General features: G+C 36.3%; 1 protein-coding gene across 5 annotated transcripts in view; it reads right to left on the reverse strand.

Moving 5' to 3' along the window:
• Nucleotides 1-22,867, reverse strand: part of PRUNE2 (prune homolog 2 with BCH domain) — a 292,485-nt gene that overhangs the window by 215,564 nt on the left and 54,054 nt on the right. For all 5 annotated transcript variants that reach the window (XM_077148463.1, XM_077148462.1, XM_077148466.1 and 2 more), the window contains exons 2-4: nt 18,079-18,183; nt 11,750-11,952; nt 9,540-9,703 (exon numbers count right to left, since the gene is read on the reverse strand). In XM_077148463.1, coding sequence (XP_077004578.1) covers nt 9,540-9,703; nt 11,750-11,952; nt 18,079-18,183 — 472 coding nt within the window. The remainder of the gene's footprint in view (nt 1-9,539; nt 9,704-11,749; nt 11,953-18,078; nt 18,184-22,867) is intronic.

Here is a 22,867-nt window from a genome sequence, read left to right on the forward strand (position 1 = left end):
ATGCCAGTACTTGATAGGGACAATGCAAGAGCAAATTAGAGACAAGTCTCTAAAAATAGATGGAAAATTTTAAAACAAAATAGTATCAAATCAAATTCAGCACTGTATAATAGGACATTGCATAATAACCAAGTAAGGATTTTCTCAGGAATTAAAGGACAAATTAACATTCAAAAGTCAATCAATTCACCACATTAATAGACTGAAGGAGAAAAATCATATGATTATCTCAAGAGGTGTAGTAAAACTACTTGATAAAATCCAACAGTCATTTTACGAAATTTCACCAAAGCAGAAAACAACTTCTTTAATTTAATGAAGGGCATCTGTAGCAAAAACAAATTAAGAAAACAAACTTTATATTTGACAGTTTTGTTTTGATTATTTCAAGTGTTGAATGACTTCCACTTTAAGTATGAGACAAGGATGCCTGCTGTTACTATTTCTATTTAATACTGTACTATGGACTCTAGCCAGAGCAATAATGCAAGAAAAATAAACAAAAGGTATAAGTAAAGAAAAGGAAGGAATAAAAATAGTCTTTCCTTATAGATGATATGATTATGGACATAAAAAACTCAAATCTATAAATGAACTTAGAATAAGTTTAGTAAGTTTGCAAGACGTAAGGATACAAAATCACTTGTATTTCTATAAATAAGTACAAATAATTTAAAAGTAAAACAAAATTATAATGAAATTGACAATCACGTCAAAATATAAAATCCTCAGGAATAAGTCTGACAAAAATATGCCTAGCTTACAGTCAAACCAAGAACCCAATTTCTTTGGATTGTAGGATTGGAGATCTTACTTTAAAAATACATAAAATATAAAGGTAGTATTCAGAAATTAATCTAATGGATACTGCATTAAACAGTCCTACAGAATAATTCAATGAAAAGAAACTTCTCACTCTGGCTATTTGATTAAGTTTGACCTGACAATTAGAAAGATGACACACTGACAAATGGGAAAAAATAACTTAAAATGATGCTCAGCCCTACTCTGAGAGATTTCTGCATGTTTTAACCCAAATTTATCGCTAGGACTCATCCATGGCAAATTTTTCACATGTAACCAAAAGCATCTGAGCTATTCACAGGCCATGAGGGATTGACAACAAAAAACACGAAAAGCAATTATGATAAATTATTAACAAACATTTCATTCTATTAGAAAAAACCTCCCACAGTAAGCTTTTTCAAAAGAAGGGAGAAGTGAAGGAATTGCTCTCTTGTCAAAAGCAATTGCAGAACATTAATATTAAACATGCTCTAAGGAAGTCAGAAGTTGTTTGGGGAACACATTCAGCACAGCAAAGGCATGTTCTACACAATAAATTTCTAGTAGAAAAGAAGAGATTTTTAAATATTTTTTCCTGTTCCATCTGGGATTGGTTTTTTCATACAAAAACAAAAATATTAAGGAATGAACAATAGAAAAAAGGAGGGAAGGAGAAAGAAAAACTGAAAATATAACTTAGCTTACATTTTTGCCTGGAAAGGTATATAAAGAAGCATATTATTCAAGTGCTTCATAATCTAATAAGTTTAAAATATCCAAATTTAAGAATAAGGTTTATCTTCCCAGGTTCGATTCCCAGACCACACACCAAAAAAAAAAGAAAGAAAAAGAAAAAGAATAAGGTTTATTTTATATGGCAGAAGAAATAACACTCTAAAGTCGAGGGATCATTTTGAATGTATATCTAGCAGGGGAAAAAAAAAATCCCCTGCCTCTGCACCAGTCTTTTCTCTTCCTAAGCAAAACAGGCAATGTAATTCCTTTGGACTTTGTAACCATTTGTGGAGAGTGATGATTCACTCTTTTGGGCAAGAGAGAGAGAGAGAAAAAAAATACTTGGCTCTTTTCCTTGCCTGTTTGACCTCCTTAAAAGGATGTTTTAGAAGCTGTTAATCCAGGCTACTAAAATAGCATGCAACTATTCTTCATTAAATGTCAAATAGAAAGGAGAGAATTTGTTTTTTAAAAACCTGGGGCACAGTTTTTCCCCCTCCTAAGTTAAAAGCCGTTGCTGGTAGTTAGATTTTTCATCTTGGGGCATCTGTATGTCGAGGGATTATACAAACAAATGCTAAAGGCCGTTGGATAGAGTGTGATCTCGATGGAAACATGCCTGGTAATCAGTGGCTGGAATCTCATCCCTGCCAGCCGATTCCCAGAAACACACACCACGTACACACACACACACCTGCAAATGCACACACACACACACACACACACAGACCCCCAGTGTGATGATTCAGCAATGTGATGGATCTCAAATTTGGCCATAGTTTTCTAGTATGTCTCTGGGGAAATAAAGAATACAGGCTGAGGAGTCTGGCAGGATAATTGTCCGCTTTTGGCACAAACCTAGGGCGTAACTAGACTTTAATTTAGGCCACCATGACTATGTAATGTGGCTTTTAGGTATTTTCAGGCTGTAGCTTGTTGGAAAATGGTAACAAAAAGATCTTAGCAGCAGATAGGAGGAAAAAGACGAGGAAGAGAAGGCAGAGGAGATGTAAAGGAAAGAAGGAAGAGGAAGAGAAAAACACAAAGAAAGAAGAACCATCACAACAAACACAGAGCTGGAGAGGGAAAGGAAGACGTTAAAAGATGGGCACACTTCTGCAATCAGGGTCATTTATGACCTCATCTCAATGAATACCTTCTCCTCTTATGCAAATAATTAGAAAGCAACCCTTTGAAGATATGTGCCTTTCCAGATGAAAATGATGTTAATGATTTGTATTCTGAAATGTCTCATTTTTAGAACTGTTTATCGTAAGGAGCATTAATTTAAGAAAATATAAATGGTTTCAATTCCATTCAATCCCCTACAAAACCTGATATACGTTGGACATAGCTGAACCACCTGTTGACATTTATGCATAACTGCCCAGCCAGGGCCCAAGGCACAGAGTGACAGGGGACATTGCTAGAGATTGGGATTATTTCCACACTAGCAACCTGGCACCTTCCTTCTAACTGAATCTAAATGATCTTTTTAACAGCATCCCTAATAATCACGTTCTACCTCAATATTTGAATAAAATGTCCCATAATGCAAACACTTTGATATATAGCTGCAGTGGTGAGGATAAAACTAAAAAGATTTCAGTGCAACTGGGTTTAAATATACATTTCTTGTATTTACAGGCAAACATCAGCGTGTGTAGAAAAGAATTTGGAACAGAAAATAAGATTGCAAGACTAAAGGTGTTGCTGATTAAAGAATAAAGTCACTAAAACAGTCCCCACACAGTGATTGAGGCATGAGAAACATCTGATGAGTTGTGCTCTATTCTTGTAAAAAGAGCTACTGCATGAGTGAAAGGGCTGTGGTTGAGGGTTATCTAATAAATACCAGGGAGTCTTCTTCAAGAAGGCTGGTGCAAGGCAAAAACTTAATAGATTTTTTTAATGAGGTATATGAACATCATAATTAATCACATTTCTATTCTTTCATTGGCTCCAGGAAGCTCATACCCCAAGTTGCAAACTGAAGGCTATTTTTACTCCTCCCAATCTATTGTTATATCTTGATCTCGTTCCTTTCTCTACATGATTCTGTTTTCATTGACTGAGTTTTGTTTTGTTTTGTTTCCATGTATTGTATTGCATGCATTTTTATAAGCCACCTCAAATATTCTGGGAAGAAAACATTAGTTTATTATAAATAATAAAGTAAAAAAGTAGGGCAGGCCACAGTGGCTCAGCAGGCAGAGTTCTCGCCTGCCATGCCGGAGACCCAGGTTTGATTTCTGGTGCCTGCCCATGCGAAAAAAAAAAGGTAATAGATAGATAATTGACCTATGCAAATAAATACTACATTTAATATAAACATAGAGCTATAAGGATAGTGAAGGCGTATGCCACATGATTCCATTGATACAATATACAAAACCAATCTGTAATGTAAGTGGTGAATACAGGGGTGCTAAAATGATAAAGAAAAGCAAAGAAGTGTGTACAATAAAAATCAGGATACTGCTTATCTTTAGTTAGGAGGGAGTGAGTAGTGATGGAAAGGGGCACAAAGGTGTCTCCTTGCCCTATTTTTTTACCTGGGTAATTGTTAGATGGATGTTCACTTTGTGATAATTCACTGAGCTGCCCATTTATGTTCTGTGTTTTTTTCTGTACATGCATTATACTCTAGAAAAGGGTTAAAACAAGATATATATATATATATATATATATATATATATGTAATGACAACCAATAGAAGGAAATGAAAACAAATGCTTGCAAAATACCAAAACAAACTCTACTAGAATCTCTAAAAGCTAAATAAAAAATGACTAAAAGAAAGAGTTTATTACTGGAAGGAACAATGCCAAAATACTGGATATTAAGAATGTGCAGGGATGAGCTGGCATGGAATGCAAATGAAAATATCATAGCACTCACTGAAGCAAAAGAAAGAAAATAATCTTGCAAAATTAATTTATGAGCCAGGCACTGTTCTAAGCACCAAAGACACAGGGAAGCAATGAATAAACACACATGAAACTTTCAATCCAGACTGAGGAAGCAAGAGAGAAGAGGAGACTAATACCAGAAAGAGGGAAAAGCAGATGGATAAAAACAGCATTCTAAAGGGACCAACTTTTGCAAACACGTAAGACTGGAAAGAGTTTGGCATATTTGAAAAGTGAAAGGCCTTTGTGGCTGAAACACAGAGGGAAGAGGGGAAAATAGCATCAGCTGATGTTAGAGGAGGGCAGGGGAATGACTTTGTTGCAATTTGTAAGGGTCGAGTGACTGGATTTTGAGTGTAATGGATTTTAAGCAGGGGAATGAAATGACCTGATTTACGTGTTTTTTGTTTTTGTTGTTTTTTTTTTTTTACATGCACAGGCACCGGGAAACGAACCCAGGTCTCTGGCATGGCAGGCAAGAACCCTGCCACTGAGCCACCATTGCCTGCCTTGATTTACATTTTTAAAAGCTCACTTTGACTACTTTATAGACAGTAGACTGTCTGGAGGAAATAGTTAGGTGGCTATTTCAGTAGTCGAGGAGAGACAGAACGGCAGCTTGAATTGGTTACAAGTAGTGATCATGAGCAGAGATGGATGGATTCAAGCTCTCTTTCTAGTTGTCGAGTTAGCAGGACTTACTGATGGTTCATTGTAGGGTGGTGGGGGTAAGGAAAAGAATCAAATATAACTCCTAGATTTCAGCTTACTGAGATGGAGAAATTGGGATAAAAGCTGGTTTGGAGGTACAAGGAACTCAAGAGTTCCAGTGGCTGTGCTAAGGTGGTGGTGCTAATTAGACATGCATATGCATGGATGGAGTCCCCTCCCTTTAGAATTTCAGAGGGAGATTCTAAAGGGAGGGGACAGCTGGAGATTGCAGGAGCCACAAGCCTGTGAGTAATATTTAAAGTCTTAGAACTAAATGAGGTCACTTAAGGACACTGTGTGTGTGGATGGAGAAAAAAATGTCCCAAGACAAAATTCTAGGACACTCCGAGATACTTAGGAGGAATTAAGGAAAGCTGGAGCTAAGAAACAAGACTAAGGAAGAGTGGCTAGCAGAGTAAAAGGCAAACCAGGACATTGCAGACGAGATGATCAAAGACTACTAAGAGGTCAGGCGAAAAAGGAACAGGGAAATGCCATTTGACCACAAGGAGACAACTGGTGACTGGCAGGAGCCATTTCAGGGGAGTGGTTGTGTCAGAAGTCTGAGTGGTGACAGCAGGAAGAGAGAAAAGGATGAGGAAGCAAATGCAGCGAGTCTGTACAACTCTTTTGAGGGGTTTTGCTGTGAAAAGGAGTCATGACTGAAAGACAATCTGGGGCCAAAGAAAACTTAAGGTGTTTTTGATTTGGGTTTTTCTTAAGAAGTATTAACTGATAAGAATGGTGATAGGAATAATCTGGCAAAGAGGAAGGGACAGACGAAACCATTATAAGAACAAAATTCTAGAGGACGCAAGATGAAAAGGGATCCAGAACTCAAATGAGGAGGTTGATATCTGATAATAACATTTTATCCATAATAATGGAAAGGATCTTCAGTAGAGATTTATAGATTGGTGCATTGCAGGATTTTAACATAGGCAAGTTCCTAGCTATAACTTCTGTTTTCTCAAAGATGCATGAAACCATTCATCTGCAGAGGGGGAAGGGGGAAGAAGGCTTGAGGATGCAGGAGAAAATGTTAAAGGATCATTTTGAAGAGCAGAAGAAGGAACACACCAGGATTGTTGAGCAGTGTTGCATGCGATTTAAGATATATTGTCTTAAATTAAAAGCAACATTATTCTCTCTGGTTTCTCTCAAACAAAGCTTAGCTGATTAAAGTCAGTCAAGGAGTAGATGTCTACCCAAGATTGAGGTTTTGCTGACAAGTAAGATGGGAGAGAAGGTAAAGGGTATTTGTTAATGAATAATCGTAAGACCACAGAATCTAAGTCTGCTAAAGAAGGAAGTAAACCCTTGACCATGGTTGATAATGAGGAAGTGGACGGCCTTTGAACTGGAGACCTTATTGAGGTGAAAGAGCCTAAGGCAGGTGACCTGGAAGGATAGGATGTGGTGGTCAAAGGGCAGGATGCTGGAATTGGAGATTTTGGAGATGTGTTTTCATATTGATGAACGTATTGAAAATCATAAATTTATAACAGCACATTGGACTGAAAGACATTTGGGGTCCTCCCCATAGACCAAGGGGACCAGCGTCTTTGTCTACCTGAAACCCACTTACAGCACACCCCCCTCAGCCGGTGCATTCCAGAATAGGACCATGGGGGTAAGAGGCAAAGAACAATAAAATTGGTTTAGTCCTTAGATCATAGTAAATTCAGATTTTTTTTTTTGTACAAAGTTTATAATACTCTCTAAGTTCATATCCTCCATAGAGGTCTAAGTATGATGCTTTTTAAGACTCTTCCAACTCTCAGCAGTAACTATCTAATCTCATGACATCTGGAAACAGACATTTTTCAAAATTCCTATGGCAGAGGAGTGCACAAAGAATTCTGCATTCCTTCAAGACCTGGAAGACTACGAATATGTTCCAGAAATGTGTGTCAAATTAATGATTCTTTAAAGCATCCCCAAATACAGAGGAACATCATAGCTGCTTAAAATGTCTCCTTAGAAAGAGAATTATTCTTATGATGAGAATAAAAATGCTCAAATTTGTTATGGGAACATTAAAAAAAATCACTTTAGGTGTTAATACATGATTGGACAACTTGAAATCTAAATTTGAATGTAGCTAGTGCAGCAAAAATTGGACCTGCTCCCTTTCTTACATTTACCAGAGATTCCTTTCTTACATTTAAAATTGGTCCATTGCCTTAAAGTGCTTCTCCCCTCTGAAGACATCAGCTACCTCTTTAAAGTCAACACCCTTGGATCACCTTCTTGTAGTTCTCTCTTGCCAAAATTGAGCAGTGATGTCCCACCTCCTCTCCATATCCATGTATCCACATACACACATGGACACTTCGGGCAAGGATGTCCAGGGCCTCCTTGCCACTGTGTAAGTTACTTATGTCTTCTACCTCCAAGCCTTACGGCAAATCAGGCTGTCTCATGACAGTATCCACACTGGCCATCTCCATGGGGAGAGGCTCTTCATCTTCACATCCAAATTCTAAGGGACAGGGCGTGATGTCCACATTCTACTTGCTTCCCAATGCCACTTCAAGCCTAACCTTATGAAAAATCTGTTTTTTTTTTTTAAAGAAAACCAAGATCCTTTACCATAGCTCTAATCCCAAAACTAAAACCAAGGTATCTAACAAAACAGTCTATATCCCTTCTACTTCCCTAAATCTGAATACAACCATTGCCACCACCACCATATCTTTGTACCCAGGTATTACAGTTGGATTTTATTTTATTATTTAAAGGAAATCACTATTTTCTTTAATCAGTGGCTATTTACTGATGGCTTTTCCTTCCTACTAAATAGACTATCTATTTTTATAAGAATAAACCAAGCTTCCTAGTTTGCAAAACATTTAGACAAAATAATCTGTTGTGCTTGCCTGCACCATACATTTGTGCTATCAGGCAACTTCCCTCTTGACTGAGACCCATAATTGTCTTTATTTTCCTTCTGCTCTGCCACAAAGATAAATGACTGTGCTTACTTAGTTTAGTTGAGGGCACGGTTTACTGTAGAACATTTTTACAGATATCCATAGCCAGAAAAATATTTAAGGGCAGGTTTGCTGGGGCCAATTGTCCTAAATCATTTACAGGAACCATATAACTCTTGGATTTCTTTTCCTCCAAATAGTGGTAGAGAAAGAAAAAGCCCTTAAAAGAGTTGTCAACACGCTCTTGGTCCTCTCCTTCCTTTTTCAATTCTTTCTGTCTGTTAGCCACTGTTTTTCATTTCGGAAAAAATTCTTTATCTACCATTCTATTAGTTTCCCAGGGCTGCTATAACAAGGTACTACAAACTGGGTGGCTGAAAACAACAGAAGTTTATTCTATCACAGTTCTGGACATTAGAAGCCTCCTCTTCTGGAGGGAGACTCAGTTCCATTCTCCAGTTAGGAGTAACAGAATCTCCTAACTCCTGATGGTTGCTTGCAATCCTTGACATTTGTTGGCTTGCAGTTGTATCACTCCAATCTCTGACTATCATCACATAACCTTCCTCTCACTGTGCGTGCCTCTTCTATTTATTTGTGTCTCTTCTTATAGAACACTTCATCTGAACATAGTACATCTGCAAAGGCCTAATTTCCACATAAGGTCACATTCGTATTCGCATATCTTTCTGGGGAACACAATTCAAACCACAGTAACCCCTGTGTAAGACGGAATGTTGAAAGGAAAAAACCTTTAAACAAAAGCAAAAAGTGTCTTAAATGACAAAATATCTGATTTTTCATGGTAATCTGGCATCCAAATCAACTTAACACTGACAATTTCCAGCTTGAAAACCACTCTTCATAGTGGGCACCATCGATGGAGGTGAAAGAGAGAATAGTAGAATAATTTATGACACAGGGCTGCTCAGGAACTCCAATACTTAGAACAAGCTGTTTCAAGATGGGGGACAAAAGAGATGACAATTTGTCTATAAAACCCCAACACAGTACCTCCAAAATGAGAGGTGAATATTTTGCTATCTAAATAGTATTACATAAACCACGCCCGTGTAGGTGTCAGGAGATGTTTCCACATGGAAATGTGGAACTCAGAACCAGGCTCATGCTGCCCCTAGACAACAGTCACCTCCGGAAGCTGTGAAAATGGCCAGAAGAGCTACTCCAGTTGTCCAACTGAGGTGCAGCAGCTCTGTTTAATATTCTTGTCTAGTGAAACAGCAAAAATCCTTTGAGCCTATTTTTAAATGCACATTTTTAATATTCTACATAAGGCCACTCTTTAACAAACTCTTTACTCCCCGCTTCTCTGATGAAGCTTCCCAGGGACTTTAAAGGGATTGTTAACCCAAGAATGGATCGCACTCTTTCTGCTTGAGCAGGTTGAGCAGCACTCCATTAAGCCTTCCAGTATTTAACAGAATGAGCCATCTCTCACCTCTGAGGAGATGAGCCAGTTGCTCGGTGATGAGCTCGGGAGCCTCCTGGAGAATCTCTTTCACCACAAGGGAGGAGGAAGACTCTCGGAACTCAAACTCAGCATCGCTCTGCTCAGCTGGATTAATGACTTTGACAACTGCCGATTCTAAACTTTTGTCCTCACTGTAAAGCAAATGAAGGAGAGAATGAGAAAGAGATACAGCATGTTTTCTTCTTACTGTTTGGAATTACTTAATCTCTACTCATACATAAATACCATCCTCTATCTATTTTCTATTATCAATAGCCAAAATAGGCTCACAGGACTTAGAAGGGTAGAATCTTGTTTTATGTGTCTTTATTTATTTCATTTCAGTTAATCTCCAAGATTCTTAATGTACCATTATAACTTAACCCCTCTGTCTCTTATTTTGCGATTAACAATAATAATAACAGCTAATGCTCATTGAGCTTCCATTACATACCAGATACTGTTCTAAGTACTTTGGGTATATTATCATGCCTTATATGAAAATACAACCCTATAAAATGGGTTCTATTAACGTCATACTTTTACAAATGGTAAAACCAAGGTACAATGTGGTTAAGAAATTTGTCTAAGTTTATACAGCCAATAAGTAGATGAGCCAGTATTTAAATCCTGACAATATGGCTCCAAAGCTTGAACATCCAGTCACTGTGCTACAGAAAAAATGCTACTGGATTATTTATTTCCACCGTTATTCTTCATACATGAGATGGTGTTGGCTTTTTCAAATCAAGAAGAGAGTTAGTATAAAGCTATCTTTTTTTGCATTCTGCTGTCAAAATCAAATGAGTGGCAATAAAGGAAATGAAGATCTCAATTTATTTTTGCAAAACATTCTATTTCATACACAGTCTTAAAGCCTGAATTTACAACTTCAGTTTCAAACCCAGCACAACCTTTTCAATTTCATCAAAATTGAGTTGACCTCAAAACACTCCCCAGGATTTTGAATGACACACAGTTTTCATAGTTCACACCTTTGGCTTCTTACATTGTCTTTATTCTTACCTATTTGCATTTGTTGATTTGAAAAGGTTAACACATAAATTTAGTCAAGTCTGTGATTTTGTCCTGGTTGTCGATAATTGAAGTTAACTAGTCTACACATAACTGTCAGCCAACTGTCAACAATTGGTTATTCAATATTATTCAAAAGAATCCTGTTTCCAACAGCTTGGGAATAAAGATAGTCCCGTATAGACAGATTATATTTAAAAACTTTCTAGAATTGTATGAACTGAGCCACTACATAACAATGCATTCACACATGAATATGCTTCTTAAAAAGTTTAAATAAAAATTAAGTACTTGCACAAGTTTTATTTGCAGACATTTGATTCAATGTCTACTGGTTAATGCACCAGCAATTAGTCAGTGGAAAACTGCAAAAATTAACACCTCAAACTACAAAAGTGTTTAGCTGGTAACTGCTCCATTCAGTAGCAGTAGAGAATTTATCAAAAAGACATTTTTGTGCTAACTTGTAAGGTCCTTGAAAGTAGAGTATTTGTCTTGTTGTTTTTTCTTTTTAATATCTCTTTAGATTCTTCCATCATTTAGCAATTCTTAAGACCTTATTGAAGGAGGCAGAAGACCAAGCTCTAATTTGAATTCATTTCATAACCATACGTAGGATCTTGGGCAAGTCATTTGGGACACTGACTTTCAGGTTTCTTGTCCATAAAATAAGTAGTCTGAGCTACATGAACTTAAAAAAAATTCTATTAAACTCTCATAGCATGTAACACTACACATGAATTAACCAGTGACCTGTGACTTTCATAGCCCATTCACTTCCACATAATCTTCAATTTTACTATCAAGATTACCCTCTGCTATCAAGACACTTTCAGTTTCAGTTAGAGTTTATTTAAATTTTCATGACGTATTTTCAGGATCAATACATAAGACTACTGTGCTACTATAAGAACATGTTTGAAGTTGCTTATTTTAAAATTATAATCTTAATTAACTTTACAAGAACTTTCTACTCAAAGATGTCATATTTGAAGTGCCAGAGTAAAAATGGAAGATCAACAAAACCCAAACTTTTCTATAAAGAAAGAAAAAATGCTTCCTTTCCTCTCATCATCCACTGCCTTTAATAAACAAGGTGATATAATGCCCAGAAGAGCCTTCATTAAAGGATCAGGTTTCCAGAACTTCGTTGTAGGCCTTACCTTGCCAGCACATTGCTGCCAACAAGTGTTAAAGATAATTTCCCTTCATCATTGAGCTGATGCAAATTAATTTCATCTCGGAATATGTGGAGGGATTCAGAGATATTTAGCTCTTCTAAAATAAATCTTGTCTCAGAGAAGTAGTTGAATTCAGTTCTTGGTATGTTCAGCACGGGCAAACAGAGAACCCCAGGTGGACTGACCTACCAAGAAAAAAGTTGACTTAATCACTGAAAGCAGCAGGAGGAAAGAACATCACTATGTTTTCTCAAGTCCAAGGGTAACTGGTAAAGGAAATATAAGACCTTTGGTCTTGCTAAACCTTTTGACATTCATAATTAATTTTTCTGCTCCTGATTAGTAGAGTATTATTCATTAGTAATGGTCCTTAATAAGTTTAACCTCTTCTTACTCAATATGAAATTCTTATGCCTCACTTAAAATGTTTTATGTGTCACTTCAGTGCCTCCACAATTAAAAAATATATATACACACATCCTTCACTTCAGGAGTAATAAACTCCCATGTTTTTAGGGAATTGGCAGGAAATGAGAATGATTAAAGCAGGCCAGACTGTAGTGACAAAGGAATATTCATGTACCATCTAAATGGGATGCCTGTCCCTCAGCTCCTGTCATTTGTTTACATGCAGAAATTCAGACCCAGTGTAGTTAAATCTTTAAATTATTCAGGAGAATCTTGAAATCTAGCTTTTAGGCTATTAGCTTTGATGTTGAATTGTTACAATTAATTTTTTAAAATTCAAAATACTGTAATAGTCAATGAAAACTTATTTATGAGCCATATAGCCCTCAGAACTATCAGATTATGATGGTTTTTTTTAAAATAAATCTCTCATATTTAAAAAAAAATTATAGCAATAGAGGGAAACAGGGAATGAGTAAGAGTTGAATTTTTTTCACAATAATGAAGTCACTTGTCTACAGGAATTTAAAAAATAAATGTGCTTTTAAAAAGGACTATGAGTATGTAGGAATAAACCCTCAATATCACAGAGAAAATACAGGGTTTGCAAGCATTGAATTTTTGCATAAAGGAAATGGCCTTTCTTCTCACATCACCAGCTCTGTCACAAGCACAGTGCTTACTGCACAATTGTAACCTCTTTATCATAAATCTCCTCTGACTAGCATTAGGAGGGCAGGGAATTTTGCCTGTTTTGTTTGTTTGTTTGCTTTTGTTATTTTCCCCATTGCATAAAACAGTTTGGTACATGGTAGAAATTTAATAACTGTTTGCTGAATGAATAAATGAACGATTCATCCACTGCTAGAGTACACAAAGCACAAAGCCACTCCAGTGAAGACGCCTATTTCCCACCTGCCATGTTAATATTGAGTCACAACTGCATAATAAACATTAGCAGTTTATGTATGTTGAGTTGTATTTCCTAATTGATAGATAGAGCCATAGCTAACTCCTGCTATTGAAACTTGAATAGAAGAATAGATCCATAGTCAAGAGCATTTGGTCTGAAAATGTCCTGGTAGGATCTACACTGGAGTTGGAGTCAGAAGATCCAGGTTCTAGCCCAGCCTTTGCTAAGCAAGTTTGAGAAAATCATTTTCCTCTGTGAGCCTCAGTTTCTCCCCATCTGTAGAATGGGACATATCTACCAGAGTGAGAAGGATTTCAATTAGGTTGCATAGGAGAAGCTAAAAAGCTCTGTATTATGCTATATAATACCTTGAGATGGTTCTTAGGAATAATTAAAATGGAGGCACAGACCTCTCAGTGGAGCCTGCTAAACTACACAGAAAGCATAGAAATATAACAAACTCCCATAATGTGACCCTCTAGTAATTTTGTATAGATGAAAAATTCAGCCACTTTCATTTGTGTCTATGCTTGTGAAGTCATAGATTGCTTTACTTTTAGGTGACTTTATTTTTTTTATTAGGATCACAATCACTTTCCCCACTTCTTTTTATTGGGTATCACTATATTCATTCAAGGCATTATTGTCAGTGGTGGTTTTATTATTATTAGATATACTTTCCCTAAAAATCCATGCCACTATCAGGCTAAAAACAAATCTGGATCAATAAACTCTATGCTCTCTAGACAGAAACATGTTTTTATTTCTAGTGAGTCAAAGAGTCCAGCTAACATCCCACAAAAATAGAAAAGATCATATAAGTATACAAACATCTGCACACTAACAAATTAGGCAACCTAGATGAAATGGACAAATTCCTAGAAACATGTAACCTACACTGATTCTAGAAGAAATAGATCTCACAGACCAATTACAAGTGAAGAGATTGAATCAGTCATTAAAAACTTCCCAACAAAGAAAAGCCCAGGACCAGATATCTTCACAGGGATTTCTACAAATATTCCAAGAAAAATTAACAACAATCCTGCTCTCAAACTCTTCCAAAAAATTGAACAGGAGGGAACATTCCTTAACTGATTCTGTGAAGCCAACATCACCCTAATACCAAAGCCAAATACGTATACAAGAAAAAAAAATTACAAACCAATTTCTCTTATGAATATAGATGCAAAATTCCTCAACAAAATACCAGCAAATAAAATCCAACAGCACATTAAAAAATTATATACCACCATTAAGTGGAATTCATCCCTGATATGCAATTGTGTTTCAACATAAGAAAATCAATTAATGTTACACATTACATTAACAGAACAAAGGATGAAAAGCCCAATATGATCAAATCAATTGACACACAAAAAAGATATCTGTCAAAATTCAGTATCCTTTCTTGACAAAAACACTTAGAAAACTAGGAATAGAAGGAAACTTCTTCAACAGGACAAAGAGCTTATATAAAGAACCTACCACTATCATCATTTTCCATGGTGAAAGACTGAAAGCTTTCCCTCTAAGATCTGGAGCAAGACAAGGATGCCCACCATCACTAGCGTTATTCAATATAGTTACTAGATGTTCTAGCCAGAGCAATTAGGAAAGAAGAAGAAGTGAAATGTTTCCAAACTGGAGAGGAAGAAGTAAGATTTTGATTATTTGTAGCTGACATGACCCTGTACACAAAAAAAGTCCCAAAAATCTACAACAAAACTACTAGAGCCAATATATAAATTCAGCAAAGTGGCAGGGTATAAGATCAACACCCCCAAATCGGTAGTTTTTCTATACAGTGGTAATGGACAATCTGAGGAGGTAATTAAGTAAAAAATTCCATTTATGATTGCAGCTAAAAATAAAATATCTAGGAATAAATTTACTGAAAGATGTAAAGGACTTATATGTGAAAAACTACAAAATTTTGCTGAAAGAAATCAAAGAAGACCTAAATAAGTAGAACATTCCATACTCATGGACTAGAAGAATAAATATAAATTTATTTTATTAAAAATGTCAATTCTGCCCAAAACACTTTATAGATCCAACAAAATACCAATAAAAAATCCAAAGCCTTCTTTGCAGAAATGGAAAATCCAACCATCAAATTTATTTGAAAGGATAATAGGCCATGAATAGCCAAAGCCATTCTGAAAAAAAAAAGAAAAAGAATAAAGTTGGAGGACTCAACTTCCTGACTATAAAACTTATTACAAAGCTACAGTGGTCAAAACAGCATAGTAAGGGCACAAGGATGGATATATGAACAATGAAATCATATTGAGAGTTCAGAAATAGACCCTCACACCTATGGCCATTTGATTTTTGACAAGGCTGCCTAGTCCACTCAGTTAAGAAAGAATAGTCTTTTCAACAAATGGTGTTTGGAGAACTGGATATCCATATACAGAAGAATGAAGAGAACCTCTACTCACACCAAATACAAAAATTGACTCAAAATGGATCAAAGACCTACATATAAGAACCAAGACTATAAAACTCCTAGAAGAAAATGGAAGGAAGCATCTTCAGGATCTATATTAGACTTTACACCCAAAACATAAGCAACAACAACAAAAAATAGATAAATAGAACCTCATCAAAATTAGAACTTTAGTGCATCAAAGGATTTCATCATGAAAGTGAAAAGATAACCTACTCAATGGGAGAAATATTTGGAAATCACATATCTAATAAGGGTTTAATATCCAGAATATGTAAAGCGAGCCCACACTTCAACAGTAAAAAGAAAAACAACCCATTTTAAAAAAACGGCAAAATACTTGAATAGGTATTTGTCTAAAGAAGATATACAAATGGCCAATAGACACGTGAAAAGATGCTCAACCTCAAAAGCTATTAAGAAAATGCAAATCAAAACCACAATAAAATACAATTTCACATCCATTATAATGGCTACTACTTAAAAAAAAAGAAACAGAAAACTACAAGTGTTGGAGAGGATGTGCGGAAATATGAACATTATTTCATTGCTGATGGAAACGTAAATTGTGCAGCCACTGTGAAAGGCAATTTGGCAGTTCTTCAGAAAATTAAGCAAAGAATTACCACATGATTGGCAATCCCTCTTCTAGGTATATATGCAAAAGAATTGAAAGCAGAAACTCAAACAGATATTTGCACACCAATGTTCATAGTGGCATTAATGCACAAATGCCATATGATGGAAGCAACCTAAGTGTCCATCACCCAATGAATGGATAAATAAAATGTGGTATATTCATACAATGGAATATTCAGTTGTAAAAAGGAATGAATTTCTGATACATGGGATATGCATGAACCTTGAAAACATCACATTGAGAGAAATAAGCCAGACACAAAAGATCATCAGTGTGAGACCTCACTGAAATGAAATAATTAGAATAAGCAAACTCATAGAGTAAGAATCTGGAGTACAGGTTACTAAGATGGAGTAGGGAATGAGGAGTCAATGCTTAAATTATACAGAGTTTCTATTTGAGTTGATTGTAAAGTTTTGGTAATGGATGGTGGTGATGTTAGCACAACCTCATCAACATAACTAACAGCACTGAATTACATACTTGAATGTGGTTAAAAGGAAAAATGTTGGGTTGTATATATGTTAGTAGAATAATTTTTTTTTTTTTTTTTTTTGTGCATGGGCAGGCACCGGGAATCGAACCCAGGTCTCCAGCGTGGCAGGCGAGAACTCTGCCTGCTGAGCCACCATGGCATGCCCTAGAATAAAAATTTTAAAACATGCAAACATAGTACTGTACAACATAAACAGTGAACCCTATTGTAAACAATGGACTATAATTAATGGTACAATTATAAAAATGTTCTTTCACGAATTTTAAGAAATGTACCTCATTAATGCAAGATGTTAACAGTAGGGTGATATAAGGGAAGTCCATTGCATGCATGATTTTTCTGTAAATGTACTTCTCTAATAAAAAAAAATCCAGTTAACAAGATTAGAGTTTAATATGCATGCCCTGACACAGGCATATTTATCCCTTAATACCAATTAATCTCCCTAGTAAAGATCAAAAAATTTTAAGATAAATTTGATATAAAGCATGCATGTAGAGAACAAAACATTTTATGCGGCATTTTTGTAGCTGCTGCCCTAAAGCGTTTCTTGCCTCCCACAGCTCATTCTGGAAGGCTGGTTTTCATGTGAATTTAAATCACTCTAGATTCGCTATACATACTGTCAGAGGCTAAGGATCCAAACAAAATTGAAATAAAGCAAATCATATTATGGAAAATTAGAAATTTTGATGAAATTCGCGTTTCATTTTTTTTAGGTTTTAAGCTGAAGCATTGTTATGGGTTGATAAATTGTATGGAATGGACATTTTAAAACAATGTATTCAAAGGTCTTTTCTGCATCCATAGGAATGTTATACACTTCATATAGTAGAAAGATTCTCAGTCAAGGGAGATTATCACAGAAAATCTCCTTACTGTATACAAAGTGCATGCAAAAAGCAAAACAAAACAAGGACTTACAGAATATAGAATTAGAACACACTACCTTTGTTACTGGAAATTCCAAGCACTACACTCTATACTATGGGTAATGTTCATCCAGGTTATTTTGCAAATATTTTTCTATTCCCAAAGACAAGACCATTCAACAAGAACAGTGCTTCAAACAAGAAATTCTGACCCTTACTTTCATTAACATGCTTAATTCCCATAAAAAATAATCAGCCATTATAAACATTTTTAAGTTTTAATTTGAAAACATTGATCTTATTGAAACAATATTTTATGAAGAATATCAGTAAGGAATGACTGTAACAATGCCTAACATGTAGCAGGTACTCAATAAATACTTGCTGATTAATGGATTATAATTTTTTATTCTATGCAATAAACTAGACTATGAGATATTAAGTATTTTGTCTTTTCAGAAAATGTTTGGTTCTAAAAGTTACATATTAATTCCAATATAAAAAGCACAGTATTTTTTTCCCCTTACCTTGTCTAGAAAGTAAGCATATGTGAAGGTAGAAATTAGAGAATCCAAGTCGCAGGATTTATGTCCAATAACCACATGGACTTTCTCCAAGCGTTTGCTTCGATTCTGAAACAAATTCAAATGACACAACAATTTAGCCTGCAACAGATCAATTTGAAAAGAGCATTTCGATCTTTTTTTTTTAAAGTATGCCTTAGCTATAGTCATAAACCAAGGCAGAAATTCATAAATTATCATAAAGTTTTACTTGAGAATATAAAATTGCACATGTGTAACATTCATAAATGCGCATTCAAACTCTAGTAAACTGTCATGAAGAGATTCTAATAGATTATTCACAATTAAACATGAATTGTATCTTTGAATCATAATTTTTAATAAATATTTTGTTCTAAAGAGCTGTTGAATAGTATTCTATATCAATGCCTTATGAAAATGTGTTTCTTAATTTGAGAAACAAACAAGGAGACTTAATTCTTATGTCCCTGGAATGCAATAAATAAACAGAATTTCACAGGATTTGTTTTTTCATGTCAAGTGATAAAGATATGATTTCTCCATTATATTCTATAATTTAGCAAATGAAATTACACCACTCTTACTCCTCCAGAGAAAATGTTATGATTAGTATTGTTGCTTTGAAAATAGAAACTAGCTGTTATTAAAAAGTGTGGTAATCACCTCTCTGGAAGAGAAGAGACTCTTTTTCCTGATTACCTCAATAGCTATTGAAAAATATTTTTAGAGAAGGCTGAGCCTTTGGAAACACTGGGTTGAAGATTCCAAACAGCTAGAACCAACAGCTTCTAGGATATTCTGTACCAAAATGTCCAAGAAAGAAAATTGTTACACAAATTTTTATCTTTATAGCAAGTCAGAAATGGCACAGGGTTACATTTCCCCATTTTCCATTATTTATTTTAACTTCTCTTTGCAGGACCCACTAAGAAGTCCATTCAAATGCAATCCTTTCCTAAAAGGCTATGTAAAAGATAAGATTGTTCAAGACTGCTTCAACCAAAATGACTTATTTATTATATCTTTATCTGAAAAACAAGGAAAAGAATTATTTAGTAACTTAATAGCATTTTACAAATGAATCAATAAATTTGTCAGTGTTTATATGGAACTGCTAGTATCAGAATTAGAAACAAGTTATTAAACAACTAGATTGTGGCCCAAAGAACATAATGTAAATCTTAAAGGGTTGGGTTAAAGTGTTTATCAGTTATAGACAAAGACTACAGTATCAATGTTTCAGATGAGTCATCCAATATATAATATTGCTATATTTATTCAAATAAAATATTAAGGAGATAATGATTTTTAGTAAACCACCATTTAAAACTGTTAGAGAAGCTCTCTGAAGATAATTACAACACTTTCTCCATCACCACCCAATCTAGTTCCCACTCTTTCCTCTTCCAGCTTTCTTCCTCTCACCCCATAAATCTGTATCTGGCCCTCTAAGCTGAGTATCCTTTGAGGGTTCTAGTCTAGGCCAGTTAGCACTCTCGAAGCCGGGCTGCTTTCCCTGTGTAATCTGGTCAAATATTCTAGACGCACCTAAAGAAATTTAGGTAAATGAAATTATTCTCCATTACAACACAAAATAGTGCATTTAGGAAATCACATTATTGCAGAAAGCCATAATTTCCGAGAAGCTCAAAGGTCTAAATAGACATTACATCATTTTTCTTCTCCCAAATCCTGTTAGGCAAGACAACAAGATTAATAACACTTTTTATAGGTCACAGGACTGTGTGTGTGGGGGGGGCAGGATTGTCCCCAGGAACCATGAGCCAGCACAGTGAGCCCTGTCTGCCCTACCCAGCGCTAACCACACCATAATGCCATTATGACTTCAGCATCTACACAATGGATGAGGATGGGAACTGAAGAAGAAAAGAGAATGTTAAATACGTAGTCTAAATGCAGCAAGCCTTCAGACATTTGGAGCATCAAAATCACCCCACAACTGACCTATTTACTTGTTAGTCAAAGTTCAATAATTCCCAGGTACGGCTCTGTGTTCAACTAGCATCTTGCACAAAAGACGATGTTGGGGAAATAAGAAGATTTGTGTATCAACTCATCTCCAAGCCCAAATCCAATTATCACTTGGAAGAAGAAAGGAACCAAATATGGAGTGTGAACCCAAAGCATCCTGGATCAATTCGGACAACTCCAGAACCTCCTAAGATTATGATCTCTTCCTTCATTTCCATTTAAAAAGAAAAAAAAAGTATAAACCTCTTGCAGATCAGTGCCATAGCAGATCCTAGTACAAAGCTATCAAGGCTCTTTTTGGTGCCACATCTCTCTTTTCGGGCTCTCTTGTTTCTCCCCAGACTTTCCTTCTTCTCATCAAATTACTTCATAGTCAAGACCTCTTCCGGAGCCAATCACTCATGTAAATTTACCAAAGCCAACACCCTCTTCCTTCAATCTACACCCATCACAATGCACCATCCTGGTTCCATGCTTTCAGAGAACTATGTGTTTCTCCACTAGCAATTGCAATGGACAATTCATGCCAATGAATACTCCTGGGTTAATGGGCTTACCCACCAACATAATATACTTTCATTTTGAAGAGAACTTTCAGAGATCATGCCATAATCCAAAAAGATGACTGGAAATTTCAAGCTGACTGAGAATGCTAGACCAGAGAGAATGGACATGACAGTCAGAAGATACCTTTGGGTGCCTGTCAACGAACCATAGACCAATAAGACATAAAAAGTGGGCTAGTAAAAGGTAAATATGATAGTAACCATGCTCGACAGACTCCTGCCCTTTGAGGGGAATACAACAGGAGATGAATTGTGCAGACTCATTCAGTAGGTGAGCTCGAGGAAGGAATACAGTTTAGCTCTTCAACTGGAGGTCAAGAACCAGAAAGTACAGCCCCACACTCAAGCTTCCCATCACAGATAACCTTGGCAGTGTGAACAGGGCAAGCACAGCATCAATCCAAGGCAGAAGGGTCTGGGGAGTTGGTTTCTGGATGTCTGGGGTTGGTAACAGGCGGTCCCTGAGATGCTGAGTCCAATCTTGGGCAATGGTGACAACTGCTGGAGCAGCAGGGAAACTGGTTCACAGAACTCAGGAAGAGACTCCTGACCGCAAAGACACTTTTGCATCACTCATAGAACATCTGAGGGCCCCCTCCTAGTTCACATCTCCACAAATTTATAAAATTATATATTATCTTAATACATATGTCCTCGGATATGTTTCAAACTAGGGTCTAGATTATTCACAACTAGACAAATCATGCCCAAATAAAAGTAAGATATGTACAATTTTACCAATTCGACTCATTATTTTTATTCAAAAAATAGTTAATAAAATTTGTTTGCTCCAGACGCTGGTCCTAAGCCTTAGGGATACAGCAGTGAACCAAACAGACACAAATCCCAGCCCTCATGGTACCTGCATTTTATTGCAAGGAGACATGATGAACAAAATAATTAGATAACAGAAAATGGAGAAAAATAAATCAGAAGGGAGACAAGATATGCTGGAGTGGGGCCCATTGAGAAGGTGATGTTTGAGGAAAGAACTGAAATGAAGGACAGGGATGCAAGGACAGCTCAGGCCAAGGGAGTAGCAAGTGCAAAGGCCCGAGAGGGAGCCCACGGCCAGCACATTCAACACATAAGTGCTGCCCATCCTGTTCATTTTCTAAATGCAAACTCCTAGCCCAGAGTGAACAGCTGTGGTGAGTCAATGCCCATTCCCTAGTAAGAACACAAGCACATCAGATATTAATGAATCTCAGGAGACAGAACACAATGCTAATGCCTCAACCCAGCACTGCCGAAGCCCAACACAAAATGGAATCCTGAGGAACAGCTGAAGCAGACACTACACTGCTGCGTCATTTAGACATGCTTCCAAGAGGATGGACAGAATCTTTTCAAAATCAATGCACAAAAGAGATTACGTTTTTGTAACTTCTGAACATGTTTACGATTTCAGATCATAATTTTAATATGCTTTAAAAATACAATCCTATACACTGCTAAAATGAGACTTCTTAATGAGGTTTATTTCCTAACTTTTTTAAAAAGTCACCAAAATGTCAAAGCATTCAGATTCAACTGTCCATTAGAGGAAAATGCACTGGAAAGGAAAAAGCACTTCCAAACATATCCAGAGAAGATAGCAGAATTGATCAGAGAGAGTGCTTCTAAGTCCCTGCTTTTCATAATTCCAGCCTCTCAGAAATAGAAGCTGCTTCCGCCTATAATTTTCCACATCTACAGTCCCATAAGAAACATTTTAATCTATCTTGTGCCATATAGTTATACCATAATTTCTCAATACTCACCCTTCCCAACTCTCTTTTCTTAAATAGCCTATATATTTTTTTCAAAATAATTTCATCAAAATTAATTTTTTTCAAAAATGTTTAAGGAAAAAAAAACCCGCAGAAGTTGGGGAGTCCTTTCCTCACACACTAAAGGGAGGCACATTTGTTCTCTCTTTCCTAACCAACAAATGGAGAAACAAGACAAAAAGGAGTCTCCTAACTGTACAAGATGGTATCTCCTCGGAAACCTAAGCATCGAATGAGTGGGAATTAGAACCAGGCTTCCCTTGACCATTTACTAACTCCGAGTCAATGAAAGGTCTGCCTGCCAGGAAGCTGGCTTGAGGATAGTACAGGAAAAGGACCCAGGCTCCTCTCCAGGACACCCCATGCACCCGCTGTTTCCACGTTTCTAAGGTAAAGACTCAGAGGATGGGTAGGGGAGACCAAATACAGGGTTCGTGACCT

This window comes from Tamandua tetradactyla, chromosome 2, assembly GCF_023851605.1.
Source record: "Tamandua tetradactyla isolate mTamTet1 chromosome 2, mTamTet1.pri, whole genome shotgun sequence".
Lineage (NCBI taxonomy): Eukaryota > Metazoa > Chordata > Mammalia > Pilosa > Myrmecophagidae > Tamandua > Tamandua tetradactyla.